The sequence below is a fragment of the Taurulus bubalis genome, assembly GCF_910589615.1.
Source record: "Taurulus bubalis genome assembly, chromosome: 13".
In the NCBI taxonomy this organism is placed as follows: domain Eukaryota; kingdom Metazoa; phylum Chordata; class Actinopteri; order Perciformes; family Cottidae; genus Taurulus; species Taurulus bubalis.
Window position 1 is genome coordinate 10,874,516 of NC_136601.1, and position 21,013 is coordinate 10,895,528.

Consider the following 21,013-nt stretch of genomic DNA (forward strand, 5'->3'; position numbering starts at 1 on the left):
CCCTATGTGGAGGCTTTACATCACAGGCCTTAATAATGTCAGAGCAGTAGACCTTAGCCAGCAAACATGAACACACTACCACTGCTACATACAGTATATGGAGGAGCTGACACGCGTACACATCGTGCTCAGAGACTTACACCTTGTGCTCTCTCACAGTCTATCAGGTTTAAATCGAATGCAGACCGGACTAGCCTTTGTCCTTCAAGTGACCTAACCACGCACACTCCATTATGGCTTGAGGCCATAAAACCCGGAGGGATCGTAGTTCAGTACATAAAGCACCTCTGGTCCAGCGCAATTCCCTGAACTGAACTTTTCCAGCGTAACTCTGAATACCAGGGTATGTCAAAAAGCCATTAGGGTCAAGTAGCTAATTCTACACAGTGAGCTTTTTGTGCGTTTCTCATCCTGTCTAGTTTGCAATGTCAGCCACTAGGCTTTTACGAAAGTTGAAGAAGGGGAAATGTTGGTAAAAATGGATTGTTACTATGTATTATGACATAACATGTACCACAAAGCAGGGTAAGCTTAGCAGCAAGGTTTAATAATGTAGGGTAGGAAAACTAATCAACAAAGGGAGCAGCAGTGGTTTTCCATGACCTTTGCTGCTGCTGGCCTGCAGTTTCACTATCCACAGGGGATTGTGGGTAAAGCAGCTAGAGATGATGGGAGTTGTCTGTCAGGATAGCACCATTCTGAAAATGAGGAGGAAGAGGAAGAGACAGATATATACAAAGAGAAAGATGAGGAGACCTGTAGAAAGAGTGAGAGACGGACGGAAAAGACAAAATAGGCCGAGATTGCTGTCTAATGGTAAACGCAGTCATTCAGCTAATGCAAATTACACTAACGTTATGTAGTAGGACTCTGATTTGAAGAGCCTGTTATTTAAAAAGGTCACATCTCTAGCATACAAATGACCTTTGGCTGTAAAAGAAGGCTAAATTTAGCACAGTCGGGCTATGCAACCTCAACGACCAGATTCCTTTCCTGTCAAGTCGTAGACTGCGCTTCTTTATCCCTCCACCTGTCACACCCCGGCACCTCAGGGGTCACCCTGAAGAAGAAAAAAAAAGCACCATAACCACAAGATAAGGCAAGCAATCAACTGGGAGCAATCAACACCACATCACTCCATCCATCATCCTTCTCCTCATCCTTGGCATGCCTCCTCCGTGACCTGCCCCCTGACCTGTGCCATAAACAGGTGAAATGACACCCTGTGAACATGGCACTCTAAGGCGGACAGCTTAGCGACCAATTCATTATTTAAATAAACCTGGTTCTGCAATACAACAACTGACCACAACATTGGGTTTGACAACTAAAATGGATGGTGGACTTTGACTGTTGGCACCCAGAGAGCTGAGTTTTACAGCAGGCCAGAGGGAACATGAGAGCTGATGAGATTGCTGCAATTAAGCTTATGACCTTGGGGGAATGTTAATGTATAGAGACAAGGACAGACATAGTGTACGTGGTACTGATGTTCAAACTGTGAAAATCAAAGCTCTTTTTTTACAATTTGGAATAAATAAATCCCCCTGCACTGCAGTCATTGTCCCACTGTTAGACCAGGGTAACATGTTTGTAATTATGTGTTGTAATTGTGTTTCATAGGGCTCCAGACCAAGCTAGAAACAAACTACTGTGAATTGAACCTCTACCAGTGCTGCTGTGTCATCTGAGCCCTTAAGAGTAATTTAAAAATAGTGTTTTAATTAATTGTGACTGTTTTCCATGTTTTAAATGGAAGATAATTATTACATTTTTTAATTCTATAAACGCAGTCCTCATCTGAATCCATGATCCACACACAGTATGTGTTTTTCACTGTCTTCAGCGGAGATTGGAAAGATATGTGCAAGTTTGCTCTGAACACCAGGGAATAGATTCACTGACGGAAGCAACAAGGACTGCGATAAAAACAAGTCAATTACTTCCTCCGAACCCTTGAAATGTCTTGTCCTCTGGCTTACATGATGTATGTTTTTACTTTGTCAAATAAAGAAAAGAAAAAAATACATGGCATTATATTTGAGAGGTATTTCTTTGTTTTATATAATATTCAAATGTGACTTTCCAGAAATAGCTTATTGTAAGCTCGATCCAGTATCGTGCTCAATCATGAATAATTTGTTGAACATTTCATAGGTGAGAATGAGCTCATCCACATACTCCTACAGTACTGGCAACAACAATAATGCTTGAAAATAACACACCGTATTTAGTAATGTACGTCCACGACCGCACACAGCATCAAACACAATCACTCATTCTCCTTCATGTGTTTAATCACATACGTCAGTGACACAGAGAGAGGGGTCCATGCCAATCCCCCACTTTTAGACACGCAGGCTGTGTGTTACCATACTTAGGATATACATGGGCTAGCCTATAGCCAACATTATGACCTAGATGAGAGAAAGGGGGGCAGCGAAGAGACTTAAACACTTTTCTCTGTCTGCTGTCTCAGTGGAAGTGTAAGGCCCTCCTTCTCCGATACACTTTACTTCACACACGTTAATCCTACCTCCCCTGCCACCAGTGCTGCGACCACCTCACCAGCCACACTGGGCTCAGGCAGAGAGCATGCTCTTTAAAGTAAATTGTCCAACACGTGAGCCTGCAAAAGGCAGGGCTTCACTGGAAATCGCCTGCTACATCCAGGCCGTTATAAAATGGGCCGACCGGTTCAGGTTTCTGGGTCGAGAGGATGAGAATTGTCTTGTTATGTAAAAGCACAGTCCGCTGGAATAACTTTGCAAGGTTGAATTGACCAGTTTGAGCATAAGTGGACTGAGGTGCCACTAGTCTGATCTGGTCTAATCTGGGCCAGGTTGTTCTGGGTCTGTTTGTTGACTGTCCCCTGCTCAGCCCTGCCAGTCTGTACCCAGAGGGCCTGTTATTTTGGGAGCTCAGCTGAGAAGCGGTGACAACATCATAGACTGCTTAAGCTGCTTACATTTCCTCAAGCACTCCCATTGCACCCTAGGATGGACACCCTTGTGTTGCCATACTGCCACCATACTGCCACCATGCATGATTGCCATGTTTACAGGCACTACGTTGCATGTGCATACGCAAAGTAAGCATTCAAATCACAGGAGGAAGACACATGATTAGAAAAAGGGATGAGAAGTTTGTCTCAGGGGAGCAGGTGACTATACCTGATGAATGTGTGCGGATCAAGTAGAGTGAAAAACATGAGGACAAGTCAATGAAGCTTGAGAGGGGTGAGACGGGGGTAACACAAGGGTGTGTGTGTGTGTGTGTGTGTGTGTGTGTGTGTGTGTGTGTGTGTGTGTGTGTGTGTGTGTGTGTGTGGTTACAGCTAATAGACATAAGTCTCTGATGAATAGAGGCTCAACAGGTAGTCAGCAAGCAGATGTCCAGTGTTTAAATAAAGTGACTGTCTGATCAAATGGCTTTCTGTGTTTCTTATGTTAAAATTTTACTGCACTTGAATTTTACTTTAGTCCTCTGCAGTTTCTCTCATGCAAACCAGCCCCAGATGCAAACAGCATACACAGGCGACAGTTAAACGTCTTTCCCAGGAAGTTACAAGCTCGTTGGCCAGCAGTGCGACATCAATTTGTACACATGAAATATCGCTGAGGAAGGAATAGAACGAGTTGAGCGGCGTGTTATTCTCAGTCAAATGTAAAGAGAGGAAGTGGAAGAAGACATGGAGAAAGATTGAATCCCTTTCAACAAAAGGAAGTAGTACTGTGTTGCTAGAAGTAGCTTGATTGGTGAAAAATAAGTTAGTGGTGTGAGCAGAAAAGGAGAGCATACGACAAAAGGTTGACGGTAGAGAAGTGAGATTGCTACTGAAGCACTTGCAGAACAATCTTTGGACAGGGTAACATAAGTGATGATTATTTCTCTGTCCATAGACTATCACTGGAACACACTTGAATAAGGCAACAGCCCCTGAAGGTAGCTACTCATTTGGAAACTCTGCACTTGCTGTAGTTCCACACAGCTAGGTAGCTAAGTGCTATGCGATGTAACCCCCAGTCAACCGGTTAAATAAGAATGTTCTCCTCCTCCTTTTTTTTTTTACTTGCCTGGCTACACCAGGGTTACATTTGAGGAGGGTCAGATAGTGAGATCAGTCGCAGGTTATCTGTGCAGACAGTCATCAGCATTCAGACTGCTGCTGGCTCAGACAGCATCTTACAGCACAGCGCGCTTGAAAGTGGGAGCGACAGAGAGAAGCGGGAGGAGAGCGAGAGAGGCTGAGAGAGACCCTGCAGCCGGAGGAGTCACATGAAGTAATCTTGCAAGGCCTCATGCAGGGGCCTCTGCAAACCCTGCACAGTACATACATACATTAGCTGTCGCAATGCTCATAAATTAAGATAATCCGACAGCTGTGTCCAGTGAGTGGGAGATAGTCACAGGTGACCAATTCTGCATTTCATCTTGTAGGGGGAAAAAACCCTACCTGGCTTTAGCTTCATCCATTTACACACAGTTTACTGCCTTCAAAGAAAACGTCACTTTGAGTGTCCAGGAAGCCTCCTCTGTAACATTCATGTGTGAAATATCTTTTGCACTGACAAAATATTTGAATATGGAATCTCAGAAATCACTGATGTGATGAATATTTGAAATACCGTTGTCCTGTTTTGATGGCAATTATTCATTTGTAGTCATCTGCAAGGCGATGATGCTGTGCCTTGAATGAGAATGAGCGTGTGTAGATTATTCTGCGTGTTGCCACACACTGTGACCTTATTCGCACTAGAATATTCAGGCTACAACACATGAATGCATCTACATGCTAATGTACATTTATATCCCCGCCAACGCATGTGCATACAGTACACACGCAAGCGACGTTTTTAAATGCTATGACCATGGATTCAATCAGACATACACACACTCACACTGTGTTGTTCTGGATGAGCTAAAACTACCCGACTGACATTTTGTGTTTTAGATGACACAAAGGTGCACAGAGCCCCTCAAACAACCTCACACTACCCAGACTCAACCGATGGGAAGGCCATTAGCTGTATCCTAGCTCACGTAACCCGGGTCTCTGAGGACTTGCGTTTACACAGACTGGGGTAAGGGTTTAAATCACTTTCCACTGCTATAAAAGCAGCTCTGGTCAACAGGGATACGCTACCTATGGGCTGACCATCACTTCCTTCTTTCCGCTCCCCCTTTCACTCCTTTCATTTTTAGCATCCCCATCTGTGGTAAACAACAATTGCAAGCACTCAATTATCAAGTTATATATAGAAACGGACCGAGATGGAAGCACATTGCCATGACTGTTTGGTTCAGACCATTCAAACCACTTAGAATATGGTTCATAGGTGTGAGACTTGTTCTTCAAAGCTTTGATAGATTTGAGTATCAAACTCTGACTCCTCGTAGACTTTACAGTTTAGTTGAATCCATAATAGCTGTGATTTCTAGTGAAACCATTAAATATGGCTTCATACAGTTTGACCCATCACAAAGAACTGCAGCTATAATCATCTTTATTAGATTTAGAAATAGAAAGGTGACTAGTTTTTAGGGCAGAAAAATGTCCTCTCAAACCACCATAGCACCATAATCCACTCTTCCATTGTCTTTCTGTGTGTTCAGTCCGTTCCAGCTATTGTTTTGCCAAAATATGAGTAAATGCACTGCTTTAGTGTCACTTTATTGGCCTCCTCAAGCCCTGCAAGTATTTCCCCATATGTTGGCAAAACTACGAGTCTTTGCATCATACTGAGCATACAGATGGACAGTGAAGTAGATTATGCTGCATGAGTGTAATGAGAGGTTTTATGAACATTGTGAAAACTTGCTGCCATGGGAATGCAATTTAACATTTAATTCAAGCAGGCCACAGTTGCTGTTCTTATAGAAGTCAACTTTTTAAAGGCTTTTTCATTTTCAAGCTGATAATGAGTGTGAGATAGTTAAAAGAAAGCTTTTGAGTGGAGTATCAGCATTTTACATCTTAATTGTATAATTCCAATGAATAAGACTACAATGTGTAAAAGCGGAACTTCATTTCTCCTTAAACTTCGGTGTCTGTGTTGTTTATAACTTTCAAAGGCACCTTCAGAGCACCCACACAAAAAAAAAAAAAAAAACTGGCACGACTCAGTGCCGTGAATGGCAGTCGCAGCCCTGGAAATTAAAAGAAATCTGCCACCATTGAGTCATTTTTCTTTCATTTTTCTGCTTTCATCACCGCTTCAGTCAGTAGGCAGGGTGCTGTGACACAAGTGCTCATTAGTAGGCAGCAGTGGGCAAGCGGAGAACGCTTTGCAAAGACAAACAACTTAATTGGTGGCGGCACGGCTTTAATAAGTCCAGCTCAAAATAGTGTTGAATAGCGAGTGAGAAGCATAACATCACCGCCACTATAATTATGTCTGGGCATGATTTGGATTTCACATTCAAAGGGTAGGACTCAATTATTGTGGTGGAGGTTTACTGAAGCGTTAACTGTTTTTATGTTTTCTCCTGGGTGTCATGTCAACAAGCCCACAAATGATGCAACTGTTTATATTGTAATAATGGGATGTTCCCAGACAAATGTGGACGTCACATACACATGTCTTTACATTGTAAATGACTAAGAAGATGTATGCACCATCAATGACAACCCATATCCTCTGCTGAGTTGTGGGTGTGTCTGTGTGCTTGTCTGTGTAGTTTTGTGGATGTGTTCATGCTGAGACTGTTAGGAGCAAAACAAAGAAAAGTGCAGTGCTTCCTGTACAATTGCAGATTGTTATCTGTCTCAAAATCTGCCACAAAGGAGAGCAAACACGGAGATGATTGAAGAAAAACACTTCTACTTGCACTCTTACTCACCTGCACACAAATATACAGTATATACCCGCCAGGGTTTTCAGTTTTATTTAGAGCAGAATGAGCAGAGCTGGAGTGACCGTCATCCAATCTTGAGCTGTGGATATATTAACCATGTCTCATCATTCCACTCTTTCTGACTTTTAGATAACTCGGGCCAGATTTATGCATCATTCATTCAATTTGCACACACAATCTGCTCGTAATTAGAGCCTAAAAAGGTAGTTGCTAATTATTCAATTAGGGACTGGGACTTCTAATGCGCAACTTCACTGGGGCGACTTTATCTGAGAACAGCAAACTCAGACGTTACAAAGTAGTGATGCTTCACGAAGATACACATTTAGATTCCAACACATTTAAGGACACAGTTCAGCTGCATATGAGAAACAAATATTTGGGCATTTATTAGTCTTTCACTTTTAGTGGAATGAAAAAGAGCAAGATATTTATAAGCGTCTAAGACAGAGGCTTTCAAAAGTTGAAGGGGAACGCAAAGGAGACATGGGGCAAAGATGGTGCATGAGGTGAAAGGGACAGGTGCATGGTGTTCTAAAAACAACAGGAAGTTCTAGTTTATCCCGCTGGCTTTGGCCGCGCATCAATACAGTCAGCAGTTATAGACTGTAGTGGCTTTGACACACAGCTCGTGGAGGCAATTAAGGCACTTTTAAACCCTAAGCGTCTGCTCCACTCGTCTCTGAAGTTCATTGCAGACACAGGATTCATAAATCCTCTTAGAAATCATAGAAAAAAAGATGGCTCCTAATAACTGCAGAACTTGCCTGAGAATCATCACATTTATAAGTTTTCTTCTGCATCAAAGTAATCCAACGACGGTTGTCTGAATAGATGGGTACATTGCAAAAAGGAACAAGCTCATTCTGCATAGGGCCGTGCAATATGGAGATTATCAAATATTCACAAATGTTTGACCAAATACCTCAATATTGACATTGCAACGATGTCGTAGAGTTGACAATTGGTGGTTCACATGATATTTACAAAATACGATTTTTGATAAATAACCATCAGTAACGTGGATATGATGAATAAGTGGTGAAGGCAAATAATAGAGCGAGCGAATAATAAAAGTCAGTCTGGTAAATTCACAAAATTACATCACTTTACTGTGATGGAGCCTTTACATTTCAAAACTAGACAGACACTTATACCACATACGGCATACAACGGTATTACTATATTCTAGTGTCATTTCGATATATTGCTCAGCTCTTATTCTGACAAAATATTTCAAAAGATGTAAGCAATAACAAATTATGCCGCAGTTGTCGATAGAACCCCTGAACTAAATTAATCAAATGCTCTGGTATAGTAATTCACAGAAAGCTACATCCATACACTGTATTGCAACCCTAGTTGTGGACACTTTTAAGCGACATTTATGTTAAAGTAAGTTGCATAGGCTTACATTTGCGTTTTACATTTGCATGTGGTGTCGTTAAGTTTAATGACACAACCTGCTGAGCCAGTAGCCTGTCGCAGAGATTAGCGTGTTGCTTTAGATTCCAACACGGGTCAGGTCACTTTCAGCAGCAAGGTTAGCGGTTATCGCCGAGTAGGCAGCTTGGTTAGTCTGCTGGGTAGGAACTCAGATACTTCTGTGTGTGCGTGTGTGCGTGCGTGTGTGTGTGTGTGTGTGTGTGTGTGTGCGTGTGTGTGTTGTGTGTGTGTGTGTGTGTGTGCTGCATGGGTGGGTGGGTGGGTGAGTGGGTGGGTATTATTGTGCTGCTATGGCCAAGACAGGATAGGGACCCAGAGCCAAAGACAAGAGTTGGTGGAGCAACTCGCAATGAGACTGAGAAGCCATCTGTCCCCTCAGAGCTTTACAGTGTTGAGTGCTGTGCACCCACCCACACAAACCATACGCACATATATATGTGTGTATGTGTGTGTGTGTGTGTGTGTGTGTGTGTGTGTGTGTGTGTGTGTGTGTGTGTGTGTGTGTGTGTGCATCTAGCTGATGGAGCCTGTGCATTTGTAGAGTAGCATGTTATTAGCATTAGGCTTCAACATGTACTGAATCTCCAGAATTGGTCGCTGCTCGATGTTAGTCAAACATATCATCCCTCAGAATGTATGAATGAATGTGTGAATTTTAACAAATCATATATTGTATCATATTCAAAGTACAGCCTCTGCTTTGTTGATGCACTACATGAGGGGGGATGAGTAGAGGATGGAGTTTGTTATAAAGCTCTCAAACCGTCAGTGGTTCAAATTAAATACACAATAAACAAAGTGCAATGAAAAAAAATATTTTTATTATTTTTCTTTTTCGAAGGAACCATGCAAGTATTTATTTTAACCGGTTTGGTGACTGATTTTTAGAGCAAGTGTGAGGACTGCCTCCACACAGTGTTAACAACACATTCTGTTCATCCCACCAAAAGTGCCCACAGTGTCCAAATACAGCTTCTGAGGAGACACAGTTCACACAATACGTAATAAAAAAAAGCGCCCATGAAACAGTTTGAGCAGCATGGCTATGTAGAAGTAAGGATGTTGGCTGGGTTGATATTTTTAGAAGGCTGATCATCTCAACGCCTGGTGTCTAGAGCCAAAGTGAAATATATACATATATTATTATTCTTGTAGAAATGCATGAGTACAGTTCACATTTCATAAAGTATTCATTCTCCAGTGTGAATGTTACAATTTAAGTGCTGGTAAAATTACACCATATTCATTTTTGGTGACATTATTTTTGTCAGTGGACTAATTGATCACTGGACTGATTGTTCCTTTTGTACCACAAACATACACAGTCAGGATGATACACACCGACTGTATAAAGATCCACACGTGCAGCACAGCACACAGAAAGAAATCTGGGCTATAAACAAACACCAGATGCCTTCCATTCTGATCTACAGAGTACAGCCAAGTACGAAGACAGCAATGCAGAATCCTGAGAACGCACTGGTAGGCCATAGAGAAAACACACACACACACACACACACACACACACACATTTATAAACATGACATCATGTGAAAACAAGAGCCATATCAGACTCTGCTGGTTGGGTTTTGCAGTCTATTTCCTTCACTGCCACACATGTACTGAAGGTTGCTGTGACAAAAAGGTCTTTGTGCTATAAATAGTACAATGAAGATTGAAATAAAAAAAAAGATTTAAAGCGTTGTGTTGTTGTGTGAGGACGATAGAAATCCAAGGATTGCTACAACTGTAGCGCACTAAGCAGCACTTTATTTAGACCTGTATGGTGTCCTGAACGCATCTGCTCATTTGAAATGACAAAGACGACTTGCTGAAGAGTGGCATTGAATCAAACTGGAATCAGAAATTAAACTGCAACGGTTACTGTACAAGGTTTTTTTCAAATCAGACGATTTAACATAGTCCCTATTTAAATGTTCCACTGTAACCTTTAAGCAAAGCTGAGGCGTTTTGTCATTATTGCGTGTAACCTTTTCATCTCGCCTACAGCACTGTTCATCTTCTTTATGGTAGCCAGCTCTGCTGTTATGGATTACTGTTAGATCACTGACTGCCATCGCTCCCTCATTGCCTCTCTTCGTCCCTTTGCCTCTCTCTCTCTCTCTCTCTCTCTCTCTCTCTGTTCTGCAGTGTAGGCAGAGACTTGTCTCCTCTAATTACTTTGACAATGATGTGATCATTCACTACAGAGAATCTCCGATGACATCTGACAAAACAAAAAGAAGTTTGTCAGGTGGGAAACTGAAATCTCACTGCAGTCTAGCTGGTGAGGTTGTTGTGGAACTACAGCACTGAAGGTGCTGAAAGTCTCCGTCTCCTGAGGGAATCAATAGAACAGTCGGTGTTCTATTGATTTCCCCTTTGTCTACATTATTTGGGAGATAAACAGTTTGTGATATGTCGTTTGTCATTCGGTCCACTTTCTGTTCTGCTCATGTTTTTAATCACATACAAGTACCGGCTGACGTACTGTATCCATATATACGCTATATCTGGTTGCAAGTGTTGTGTTTAATAATGTAATTGCTTTGTATCAATCTGAAATATAAAGGATGAATATTACTATTATTTAATATATTAATATTATTTTAATGTTTTGGTTGGCAGAAATACCAATTTCATACTGACGGAAACATCAATGGAGCTACAAGACAATTATCTCTTTTTTTTCTCATTTTGAATAAACGTTTGATTGCCACTGCTACCATTGCTGTTGGTTTCTCCACACAAACATCATGGAAAAAGTAGCCTAAATATTGATGTAAACGTAGATTGTGAGAAAGGTCAGGGAAAGGTGTGTCCACAAAATAAATAAATGAAATGGGTTGATCTCGTAAAAAGCATCTGGACCAACAGAACAGTCCACAGTTGATATTTAAAGGTGTAAGGCTCAGTAAACAAGTAGGACTAATACAATAACAGAGTAAATTGACAGAAAACCACTAGTGACCATGTGCTGTCCTCATACACATCAGGTATCAAAAACACACCAACAAGCTCAAGACACCAAATCACATGTTAACAACACACCGACAGCACCCAGTGGACTGCCCATTTACAGGTGCCTTCCCACCCTTTATTTTTAATCGGGTGTGTCTCTCCACATGGACTCTTTCTCTCGGGCTCAGAGCGAGTGTGTGTGCGCGTGCGTGTGTGTGCGCGAGTGCATGTGCGTGCGCGAGTGCATGTGTGTGCGCGAGTGCATGTGCGTGCGCGAGTGCATGTGTGTGCGCGAGTGCATGTGTGTGCGCGAGTGCATGTGCATGTGTGTGCACACAACGGCGTTCACTGCAGCCTCCAGCGCATCAAGTGCGCATGTTAGGAAGGCCCCTCGGTATCCACCCCCCATGACTGACGACTCCCGTGCGTATTGGGGCTTTGTTGCCGTGGCAGCGTCTCATTATGCAAATGATATCTCCCTGATGAGAAGGAGGCAGGCGCAGCCGTGATGTTCACTGCTCCAGACTGTGTAAAACTGGCTTCAGGGACCAGTGAAGTATCGTTACTATAATTAGCAGTCGTCTCAACAATGTCTTTATTCTCTATTATTTCTCACATCCTCGAAACAGAAGGCCCCTCACTCTTAACACTTGCGTCATCATTACCACTCACTGAGTATTAAAATATTACTGAAATGAACACTCAAACACATATAAAGGCACACAACCACATTTAATTTGAGACGTTGCCATTTACTACTTCATACCCTGTGATTTTTGCCAACTGACATTTTTATCTGAATTTCTTTTATCCTCTTCTCCCTGTTGAATATTTTTGCTCCGAATGTATTAACCTTCCTTCTTCTGTCCTTCCCAATGTTGAATGAATGAGCTTTCTCTGAGGAGTGGTACTAATGGCTTTCTGCTATATATCATCTTTCAAGCTCCAGCTCAAGAGAAGCCAACGCTAAGTGCCTCGCTCATTCCAGACATTAAACATGGCCCAGAGATGTGAATCTATACACTAAGCATACATTATATGACCTTAAAGTAGGTGCAGCTATTTATTTTGTCCCCTTCTCAGCATCTATGTAATATTCATATTAGTCTTTCAGCTGTCTTATGTGTATCGTCATTGGAGATGTTATCCACACCTATGTTCAGCTCGTGCTGACCCCTCTACCCGTGAGTGAAGACACCTGGAAGTCTGAACAAACGCGCTCTTATTTCCTGTATCCTCGGCCTTCCCTCTAGAGACTGTGTCCGTGCCTTCATTCTAATGAAAGAGCTATTTTGAGCGAGTAACCTCGAGATCAATATGGTCAATAGTATTAACCTCTAGAATGCACAAAGCTGGGTGGAGGTAAGAGGGGGGTCAGTCAAGACCTTTATTAATGGGCAACAGCTCAAATTGCTTCAAAACTACATCGTCTCATCGAGCCAAGTCAACAACACTATACCTATCTCCTTTACAAATTACTTTCATGTAACTATTTCACATTAGCAACATTTTGGGGAAAACTTGGTGTTGCTTCAAATGTTCACTGCAATGATTTTTCTATTGGATATTTCTGCATTGTTTACATGATGGTAAGGTTGATTTTGACAACTAAAACCACTCGTTAAAGGTTAGACAATTAAAATACTAAAACATCACACTTCCCTCAATTCAATTCAGTTTATTTATAATACAAGTTTGCCTCGGAGGGCTTTTGCCTCACATTTCTGGTCGATATGTAACCTGATTTATAATACAGAATAGTTGTATATGAATATAGTTTACAGGTGTGGCTGCAATTATACAACTGCTGTCTACAATTGCCAAAATGAATGTATCCAGAAGTGCTGATAATGAGTCTTAGCCATTCCAGTTAATGGAGAATATACAGTAACAACTGAATAGCTCTGCATCACAGCTTTCCTTGAACAGTTTCTATAATAAATATCTTCTACCTCAACAAAATACCCAAATTCTAATCCAGTTTTCAGCCAACAGCAGCATTTTAGAGATACAATGCCGTTAAGATAAATGCAAAACGACTACATCTTTAAACCTGATCCAGCTCTGCGCCGTCCTCACTGTCAGTATGGATATCATGAGCTGAAACTGCTCACACCTCACTCACACACAAGTCTGTGCATTAAGGAACAGTTTCCAGGGGTTTTAAGAAGCAACGTTGTACACATTTTTTAAACTTGGCATACCCAGAGTGCCGTCGGATCAGGGTTCATAAAGCCACTACCAGCCTCTTAAAAAATACCTGCATCAGGTCAGCTCAGGACTTCCTCCTTGCGTTCCACACTCATAGGCAGTGAGACCTGCTGAGGTGGAACGCTGATGCAAGCTGATGTGAGGCCCTGTTTCCAACTTGCTTGGGAAATGAGCTGCAGGATTGGGGAAGAGCAAGACGCGGGTAATCCTATTAACTATTCTCTGCATGTGTGCAGAGGAGATGGTGGTTTGCTTTTCTGCTGTCTTCCTGGTGAATCATCGCTACAGAGACTCCAGCTTTGCTCAAAAGTTAAGAGACTGCCAATCACTAATCTGCATTCTGCCCAAACCAGAGGCAATCATTCGCTCTCACCATCAGCAGTGGCCTGCTGGCCAGTGAGAGAGTCTCCCATCCTGCTCGGTTCCAGCATGTAGCTCCTGCTTATTACCCCCAGTTAGCGCCTCCCTTTCTTACCTCGCATTAATCCACTTCATAGTTTTCACCAACTTTAATAAGCCCATGTCCAGAACAACTATTAATCCTGAGCAAGATTTAAAATATAGAATCCAGCAGACTACAAACCTTTGTACACTGCATGGTTTTGAGACCCTGACTTCACCAGTGACGCTCTGACCAGAAAGCCCCCGTCTCTTCAGTCTTTAAGTCAGCACTAGGGGGCTTCAGTCCCACCAGGTTCTTTTCAGGTTGTTTTGGTTGATGCAGTGACCTTGGAATAGTATAAATGCTTCTCTGACCTCTTTGTGTCCTAAAAAAATCAAACGGCTCTCTGTTGTAGTGGTATTCACTGTTCATGGAAAACTTACACTATAAGTTTGGGTGGCTTTTCTATGTTTTTGAAATTTGTTTTGCAAAACATTTGTATTCTACTCAGAAGGGAACATTATCAAATGTTCTTGAAGGACTGACATCACCACCTTCAGTAAATGCCTCATCCAGTTTGGAGGTGAAGACACTTTTGGTGTTGAGCTTCTGTAGAAATGCATGTGGTGCATACTGTACACAATGTGAAAGTGAGCTCAGGGTGGTGTGAAGGCTTACAGACAAACGAGTCAGTGCTGCCACATGCTCAGTTGAACAGATGAGCTCTTTCCCTCATCTCAGATGAGCTAAAAACATTTGATCTGTGGTGAGCCCATTAGTACTCAGAGTTGGATTGTCACACGCTTGGCAAAGATATTATTATACGTGGAGGAATTGATTCAGTTTGCTGTTTGTCGTCTCCTTTAATACGATGAGTGTAAGAAAGGAAACTAGACAATGACACTAAAGTGTGCTCTCATTTAGAGAAGCAGTGGAAACTAGACCAGCTAACAATACACTTAAAGACAATTTTCTGCTGATGACATCTTTGTCCAATTTGGTGGATAATCCTTTGAAAAAACTGCCATGGCTCTGCTTCTCTCTCACTGCACCAGATGAAGACTGCTAACCTCAACATGGCTTTCAGGAATTCGCAAATTTAGGAAAGAGTTAGCCGGTCCCATAAAGTCTTTTGTGACATGTTTTTGAATATGCAACGAAAAACAGTGATCCCACTCCTAAATATTTCAGTGTTTTGGCCCTGTGGAGAGGCATAATTTAGCGGTTTCAGGGCAGTTTGACACACATAACCACAATTATGGGGGATTATCTTTAGGGATTAACTAGCATGGAGTGCATTTCTGAAAGTAAAATTGCAGTAATCCAAAATCCACAGGTATTGGTTAATACCACACCTATGTTTCAGAGTGCAGAGTGCACCATTATTTAAATAAAAGAAAGCAAGTGTAGAAATGATCATCGTGAGCAATGTTCAGTGGGCCACAGAAAAATCTGAAGCCTGGAGAAATAAATGTATGTTCTTACAATGCCATGTCCGTATTTAGCTGCAATAAAATCCACTTCAACGCTGAAAACTTCACATTAGTTCTATGAAACTTATTGTTGAAAGAATGCACATTGCATACAATATTTCTTCTTTTTCTTAATGTTTTGGGCATCAGTTTTTTATTTATTTATTTCTGTGTTTGCAAAAGAGCAGTGAGATTCAGCAGAGAGCCAGATGTTTTAACAGTCATGGCCATTTTGTGAACAAGGATTATAACCCTTTAGTCCCTCTGAGTGACAATATTTAGAGAGGAAGCCAGATGACATGAGCAACTTAATGTCTATCAAGAGGAGAATTACCACGTCAAGAAATGACAAAAATAAAAAAAGATGATACAGAACAACAATGACGGAGGAAGAGAAAAAGCAGAGAACCAGTGACATGTTTTCACTGGTCCTGTGGCCTGGCAAATTAAAACCAGACGCTGGCATGTCCCAGTTGGCCCTGAGAGGACGGCTCACCTCAGCAGACATGCAGCTCTGTGGATTACCAGCAGCAAGCTGACTAATGCACCAGAACAGTCAGGTATTTAGCGATTTTAAGGACAGAACACTTCTGGCAGTGATGACGTAAAACAGAGCATGATTCCATTTAAAAGTCAAGGGAATTGAATAGGATGCAAAATGTGTTTTGCTGGACATTTTAGCAGACGTATCCCACCGCTAATGGAACAGTAACTGACCTCAAACTTTGACGTAACCAACTCCAATGATGTGGCTGACAAACTGAGGAGAACTCCACTTTCTTTTCAAAGGAACAAATTGTACAAAATCCCAGACAACACAACAGATCGAGAACCAGAAACCAATGCACCAGTCACAGTCAGAAACCTAAACTGACGTGAGGAATTGAAGGGAGGGGTTCTCATTCCCAAACAGCGATCAGCGTCCAAGCCAGCGATGTAAAGTGGCAGATCTCTGACGCGAGGCGAACCCGTTTCCTCTGGGCAATGTAGCCGGATCTGCGTCAGTATCAGGAAAGCATCTGACGTGCAACAACTCCACCACCCTGAGACCACAAATACTTCCAGAACATGTCCTCACAAATTCAAATGACTTTTATATAAGTCCTTTAACTTTTTATTGATTGGTACTTTTTGAAGTGTTTTCGGGGGATTTGCATTCTTTTTTTAAGCTGTTTACTGAGTCAAGTCTACACCTAAAGAGAAAGAGAACATGCCATTGTTTTAGTTGTACTCCCATATATTTTGCATCGGTAAAATAGTGATATGTAAAGACAGTCTTTGAGTGGTCGTCCAAAAGGTTCACTGTTTAGATTGTACAGTCACTAAGAAGGATATAAATGAAAAAAGCCTGAAATGAATTTTGTAATAGTATCTTAGAGAAAAAAAAAACATTATTTTAAGCTGACCCTGTCAAATATCTGAAAATCCCATGAGCTTGCTGAGTTCAATATTTATTTGGGATCATTTTCCAAATCCTGGGATTAGAATTTGAGGAACCCCCTTACATTAGCAGTTGAGCTCACACACCAGTGTGACTGATGTAACCTGTCAAGGTATGCTCTGTAGGGTGCATACTTACATTTCAATACACATATATAGAATATATTCTCACCAGTAACTTCACTTCTGCTTAACTCAAATTCCAGCACATCACTTGTGCATGTGCTCTTTCTGTCACTGCAGGTATCGTTCAAACATTCAGAGTGAGATGACGACTAAAGCGGACGGTGCCGATATTGACACCATATGAAATGATGTCATAATTAAACAAAGCAAGTCCCCCTTTGCCACCGCATGCTATTCAAAGAGGCTTCTCTGAGATCCAGCCACCAGATCGAAACGACACTATAGATGGCAGTGTGGTTTTGCCGATAAGATTAGAGCAGGTGTCAGTGTTGTGGAGGATTGAGCTGCCTGCATTGTGATTAATGAAGCAGCTCTGAACTCCTCTCTGGGTATCTATTGATTCAGTTCTGTGGCTGGCCTCGCGCTGAATTAATCTTCCTGCAAATATGCAAGACTTATGCCTTCCGCTCGGCTCTGACCTGCAATTTAAGGCGGTCATGAATCCACTGGTCGACACGCGCACCCAAAAGTGGAGTCTATCAATGGCACGGCACCGTGATGAAGTGGAGGAGAGCGACAGAAGCGCAGCACAGTCAAAGTTATTTGCTCGCGTGAATGTGATATTTATGAACTGTCTGCAAGAAATGGATACAGGAAAAGTGATCATATAACTACATGTGTTGGCTCTCCTCAACTGAACATGTAAGAAGTGATGGTGACTATTGGATGAGATTATATTAATGGCATGAGGGAAAGCAGAGGAGAAATGTCTGCATATTAAATGCACAGTGCATCAGTGCAGCGCTGTGGTTGAACAAGAGTGTGTCTAGCTGAGTTTCAGGCTCTGGAAATTGTACAGCTGAGAGTTTGTATGTCCCACTTTGACACATCACTTTGTCTGCACAGCTTAGCTTCACAAGGACAGGGGGCAACGAACACAACATGATTGACTGGTGTTGCTATTGAAGCTCCGCTACACACCCCACCATGTCTCACTATGTCTCTGCATATATACGTTCTGTTTCTCACATACTGTACAGGGTGAACTTTGACCTTTCTGACTGAACCGCAGAGGACAGAAGAGCACATTGCTGTCACAAAGCTGAATAGTTGTAATGGCACATGATTTACATGATTACAACTGGGATCACCAGAGAAAACATATATTAATTCAGTATATAATGTTATTTGGGTAGAAATAACTCTTTTTTTTTTTCCTTGCATCTATTCAATTTATATTCAGCTTGACTCAATCAACTTTTATCAATAAATTATTGTGGCAAATAACCTTTGGGGGTTTCTAAACCATCACTCAATTTCCTAGATCTACAGGGATTATGTTGAATCAGTAATCAGCTTTAGTCGGGTGAACATGTTCAGAGAGCTTGATATGGGTTAACTGAAACTGAATTAGCTTTGTGTCATAGTAGACACAAAGCCCATAATAATAATGATTACATTCATATGTCATTTTAGCAGTCTGGTCACATTAGCAGAGATAGCAGAGATATTCTGCGGGTGATGAGACGAAATGCGGGGTTTCACTTTAGTTCTGAATACGGAGGGCAGTCAGAAGCTCCCGCTAACAGCTTGCAGAAAAAAAGGCTGTGGAGATGGCAGGTGGTTCCGGCTTTAATGGACTGTTTCCCTAAAATAATTTGTGGGGCAGGTGGTTGCCAACGTTGGCAGCGTCGGTACTGATCCCCGCCTCCCCCCATGCAATTCCCTGCTCTTGTGCCATGCAAGGCTCTGATGGAGGACAGCTGGCACAAAGTGACCCTCTCAGTGATGCAGATAATGAACTGCAGTTTTGTTTTTTTAGGAAGGCAGCTTTGGCTTTCTGCCGTGTAAAAATAAAACTAGAGCACACTTTGTTGAGCCTTCTTGTTTGAGGTGAAGGATGTTTTTTCTTTTTTTGATCTCATCTGAGAGTTTTGAGACGGTGCTGCCCTCGGGTTTAAGTGAGTCAGCAATTCACACATTGATTTCCAGCGGGAGATGAGAGCAAAGGGTGCCGTGGAGGTTAATCTTGAAATCAATTATTTTGAGCATATTTTGCCCACTGTATTGTCAGCTCATGCCAGGCTATCTCTATCCTGTAACTGGTGTGTGGTTTGTTTTAATTGTATCTTCATAAGTTAGTTTTGTTACCACGCTCAAAAAGCATGAATCACAAATTCAACAAAGCTATTATATGCTGCGGTCCCATGGCAGGTAAATGTTTTTCAAAATGATCAGGATAGAAGAGATGAAATAATTGTTGTAATCTCTAAAATTTTAAAGTTTGATGGAGGGGGGGTTCTTCTTGATTTGATGCATCATCATTAACATAAAAAATGTATGCATCAAAGTAGGGCTCATTATGTAATGTATGATATACATAGCTAAAAAAATTTTTTTATTTAGGTCCTGTGTTTATTGGCCCCTGAGCTGCTATACTGCTAGAGGATAATAACTCACATGCTTCGAAAAATGACAAAGAGCAACTAAAAGAAAGTTTCATTGGGTTACTTTAGTGCCACCATTACTATATGTATTTATAGTAACATAACCTGCCACGTCATCACTTGAAGAGGTGCTGCCCAAATAAGCCAATTAGAGTTATTGATTTGTTGTGAGCCTTAAACAGAGCGCCAACCTGGCAACAAGGGGATCCAATTTAATTGTTAATAAACAGGAAGGGTTCAACGGGCAAGCTGCCAAAGTGTAGTGCATGTTGTTATTATATTACACTCTGGTTTATTCATAGACCATAGAAATATATATAGGAAGTCATAAATGCTGGTTCCAAGAAATGATATAAAGACAAAGGACTACAATCTAATCTGGAAATACATTTGTTGACGCAATAAAACTACGCCATTGTTAACCACCATGTGATTACTTCATTGATTTGTTTTTGTTTTTGTAATTTAGAAAATGTAGCACCAAGACAATGGAGCTCTAATGTGTGTGCCGGTGCGTAAAGTGCCGTGCACGTCCCCGGAGCAGATGGAGCGGGTAATCCCGCCGCCAGGTTTCTCAGGCAACCCTGTCTCCGGTCCGTGTCCATGGCAATGGCCAGGCAGTTTACCTCTTTATTGACAGAGAGGTGAAGGACCTGCTGATTTTTCTCACGCAATAGGTCATTAACTCGGGCTGCGAGACCGAAAAGGCTCCGCGCTCCACGAGTGTGCAGCTGTGACGATAAATGTGCGCATCCGTATGCGGATGAGGTGCGAGCGAGAAACACAAAGGGACGTTTCCACGGGGTGCCAGAGACACAATGAGATATCGCTGTCATCGTGTCCGCGTTACAGCCTAATGTTTACTTTTGATGCCATATAACGTGATCACTCTTATTCTCAACCTCGTGTGACACTGGAGCCCACTGGTCTGCAACCTATTGGATCTTCGCTTTGCCTGGTTGTCTCTGTCGATCACCAAGTCAATGCGAGTGAAGCGTGTGATCTGAAACCAGCACGTCGTGCAGCTCGTTAGGCCTGTGGCAGCGACTGCTTGGATCTCAGACAGCAACACGCACCGTGCTGGAAATGGCTCACCATCCAGCGGCTGCTATTGCGTTCAGCCTGAGCTCAAAGGGTGCTTTGAGCGCCGTGGACGGGATGAGTGTGTGCACGCGGTCGCGTTAAAACCTGTGATTTAGGGGCAGAGCAGGCTGTGCGCGGGGGCTCGCCTCTTACCCTTGGAAGCATCCTTGTCTTCTTTAGGCTTCGCCACTTTTCCGCTCATAGATCCCAGTTTGGATGTGTAATTCCCGATTTAGACAAGAATCGAAATCCTTTTAATTGCCGACTGTCCTCAATGAAATCCTCACCACAGGTTCCAGGTGCTGAGATAAGGGTTCTGCAAGGAGAGAAAGAGTCATCAGAAATGTTCCCTTCATGACACAATAACAGCGTTTAGACCGAGACAATGGACCGTGGGGTCCACTCCAGAAGCAAGGTGCTGTTGGAGAATTGGATATCAGGGTTAACATCCAACTATTGGTGATCTCTAAACAGTGTGGCACGACAGAAGAGCCCAGATGGTTTCAATAAACACAAAGAAGAGGATGCTGACTGTGTGCATCTCAACACGAGCCTCCCCGTGGTGTCTTTAACCTACCTTATCTCCT

The 21,013-nt window shown here is 42.2% G+C and overlaps 1 protein-coding gene across 2 annotated transcripts in view; it reads right to left on the minus strand.

Annotated features, from left to right (window-relative positions):
• The window catches only part of fgf13a (fibroblast growth factor 13a), a gene marked incomplete at its 5' end in the record, with an annotated part of 82,467 nt that extends 61,839 nt beyond the window's left edge, over nucleotides 1–20,628 (minus strand). For both annotated transcript variants that reach the window (XM_079228433.1, XM_079228432.1), the window contains one exon: nucleotides 20,580–20,628. In XM_079228433.1, the coding sequence (XP_079084559.1) occupies nucleotides 20,580–20,628 (49 nt within the window). The remainder of the gene's footprint in view (nucleotides 1–20,579) is intronic.
• Nucleotides 20,629–21,013: the final 385 nt, after the last annotated feature.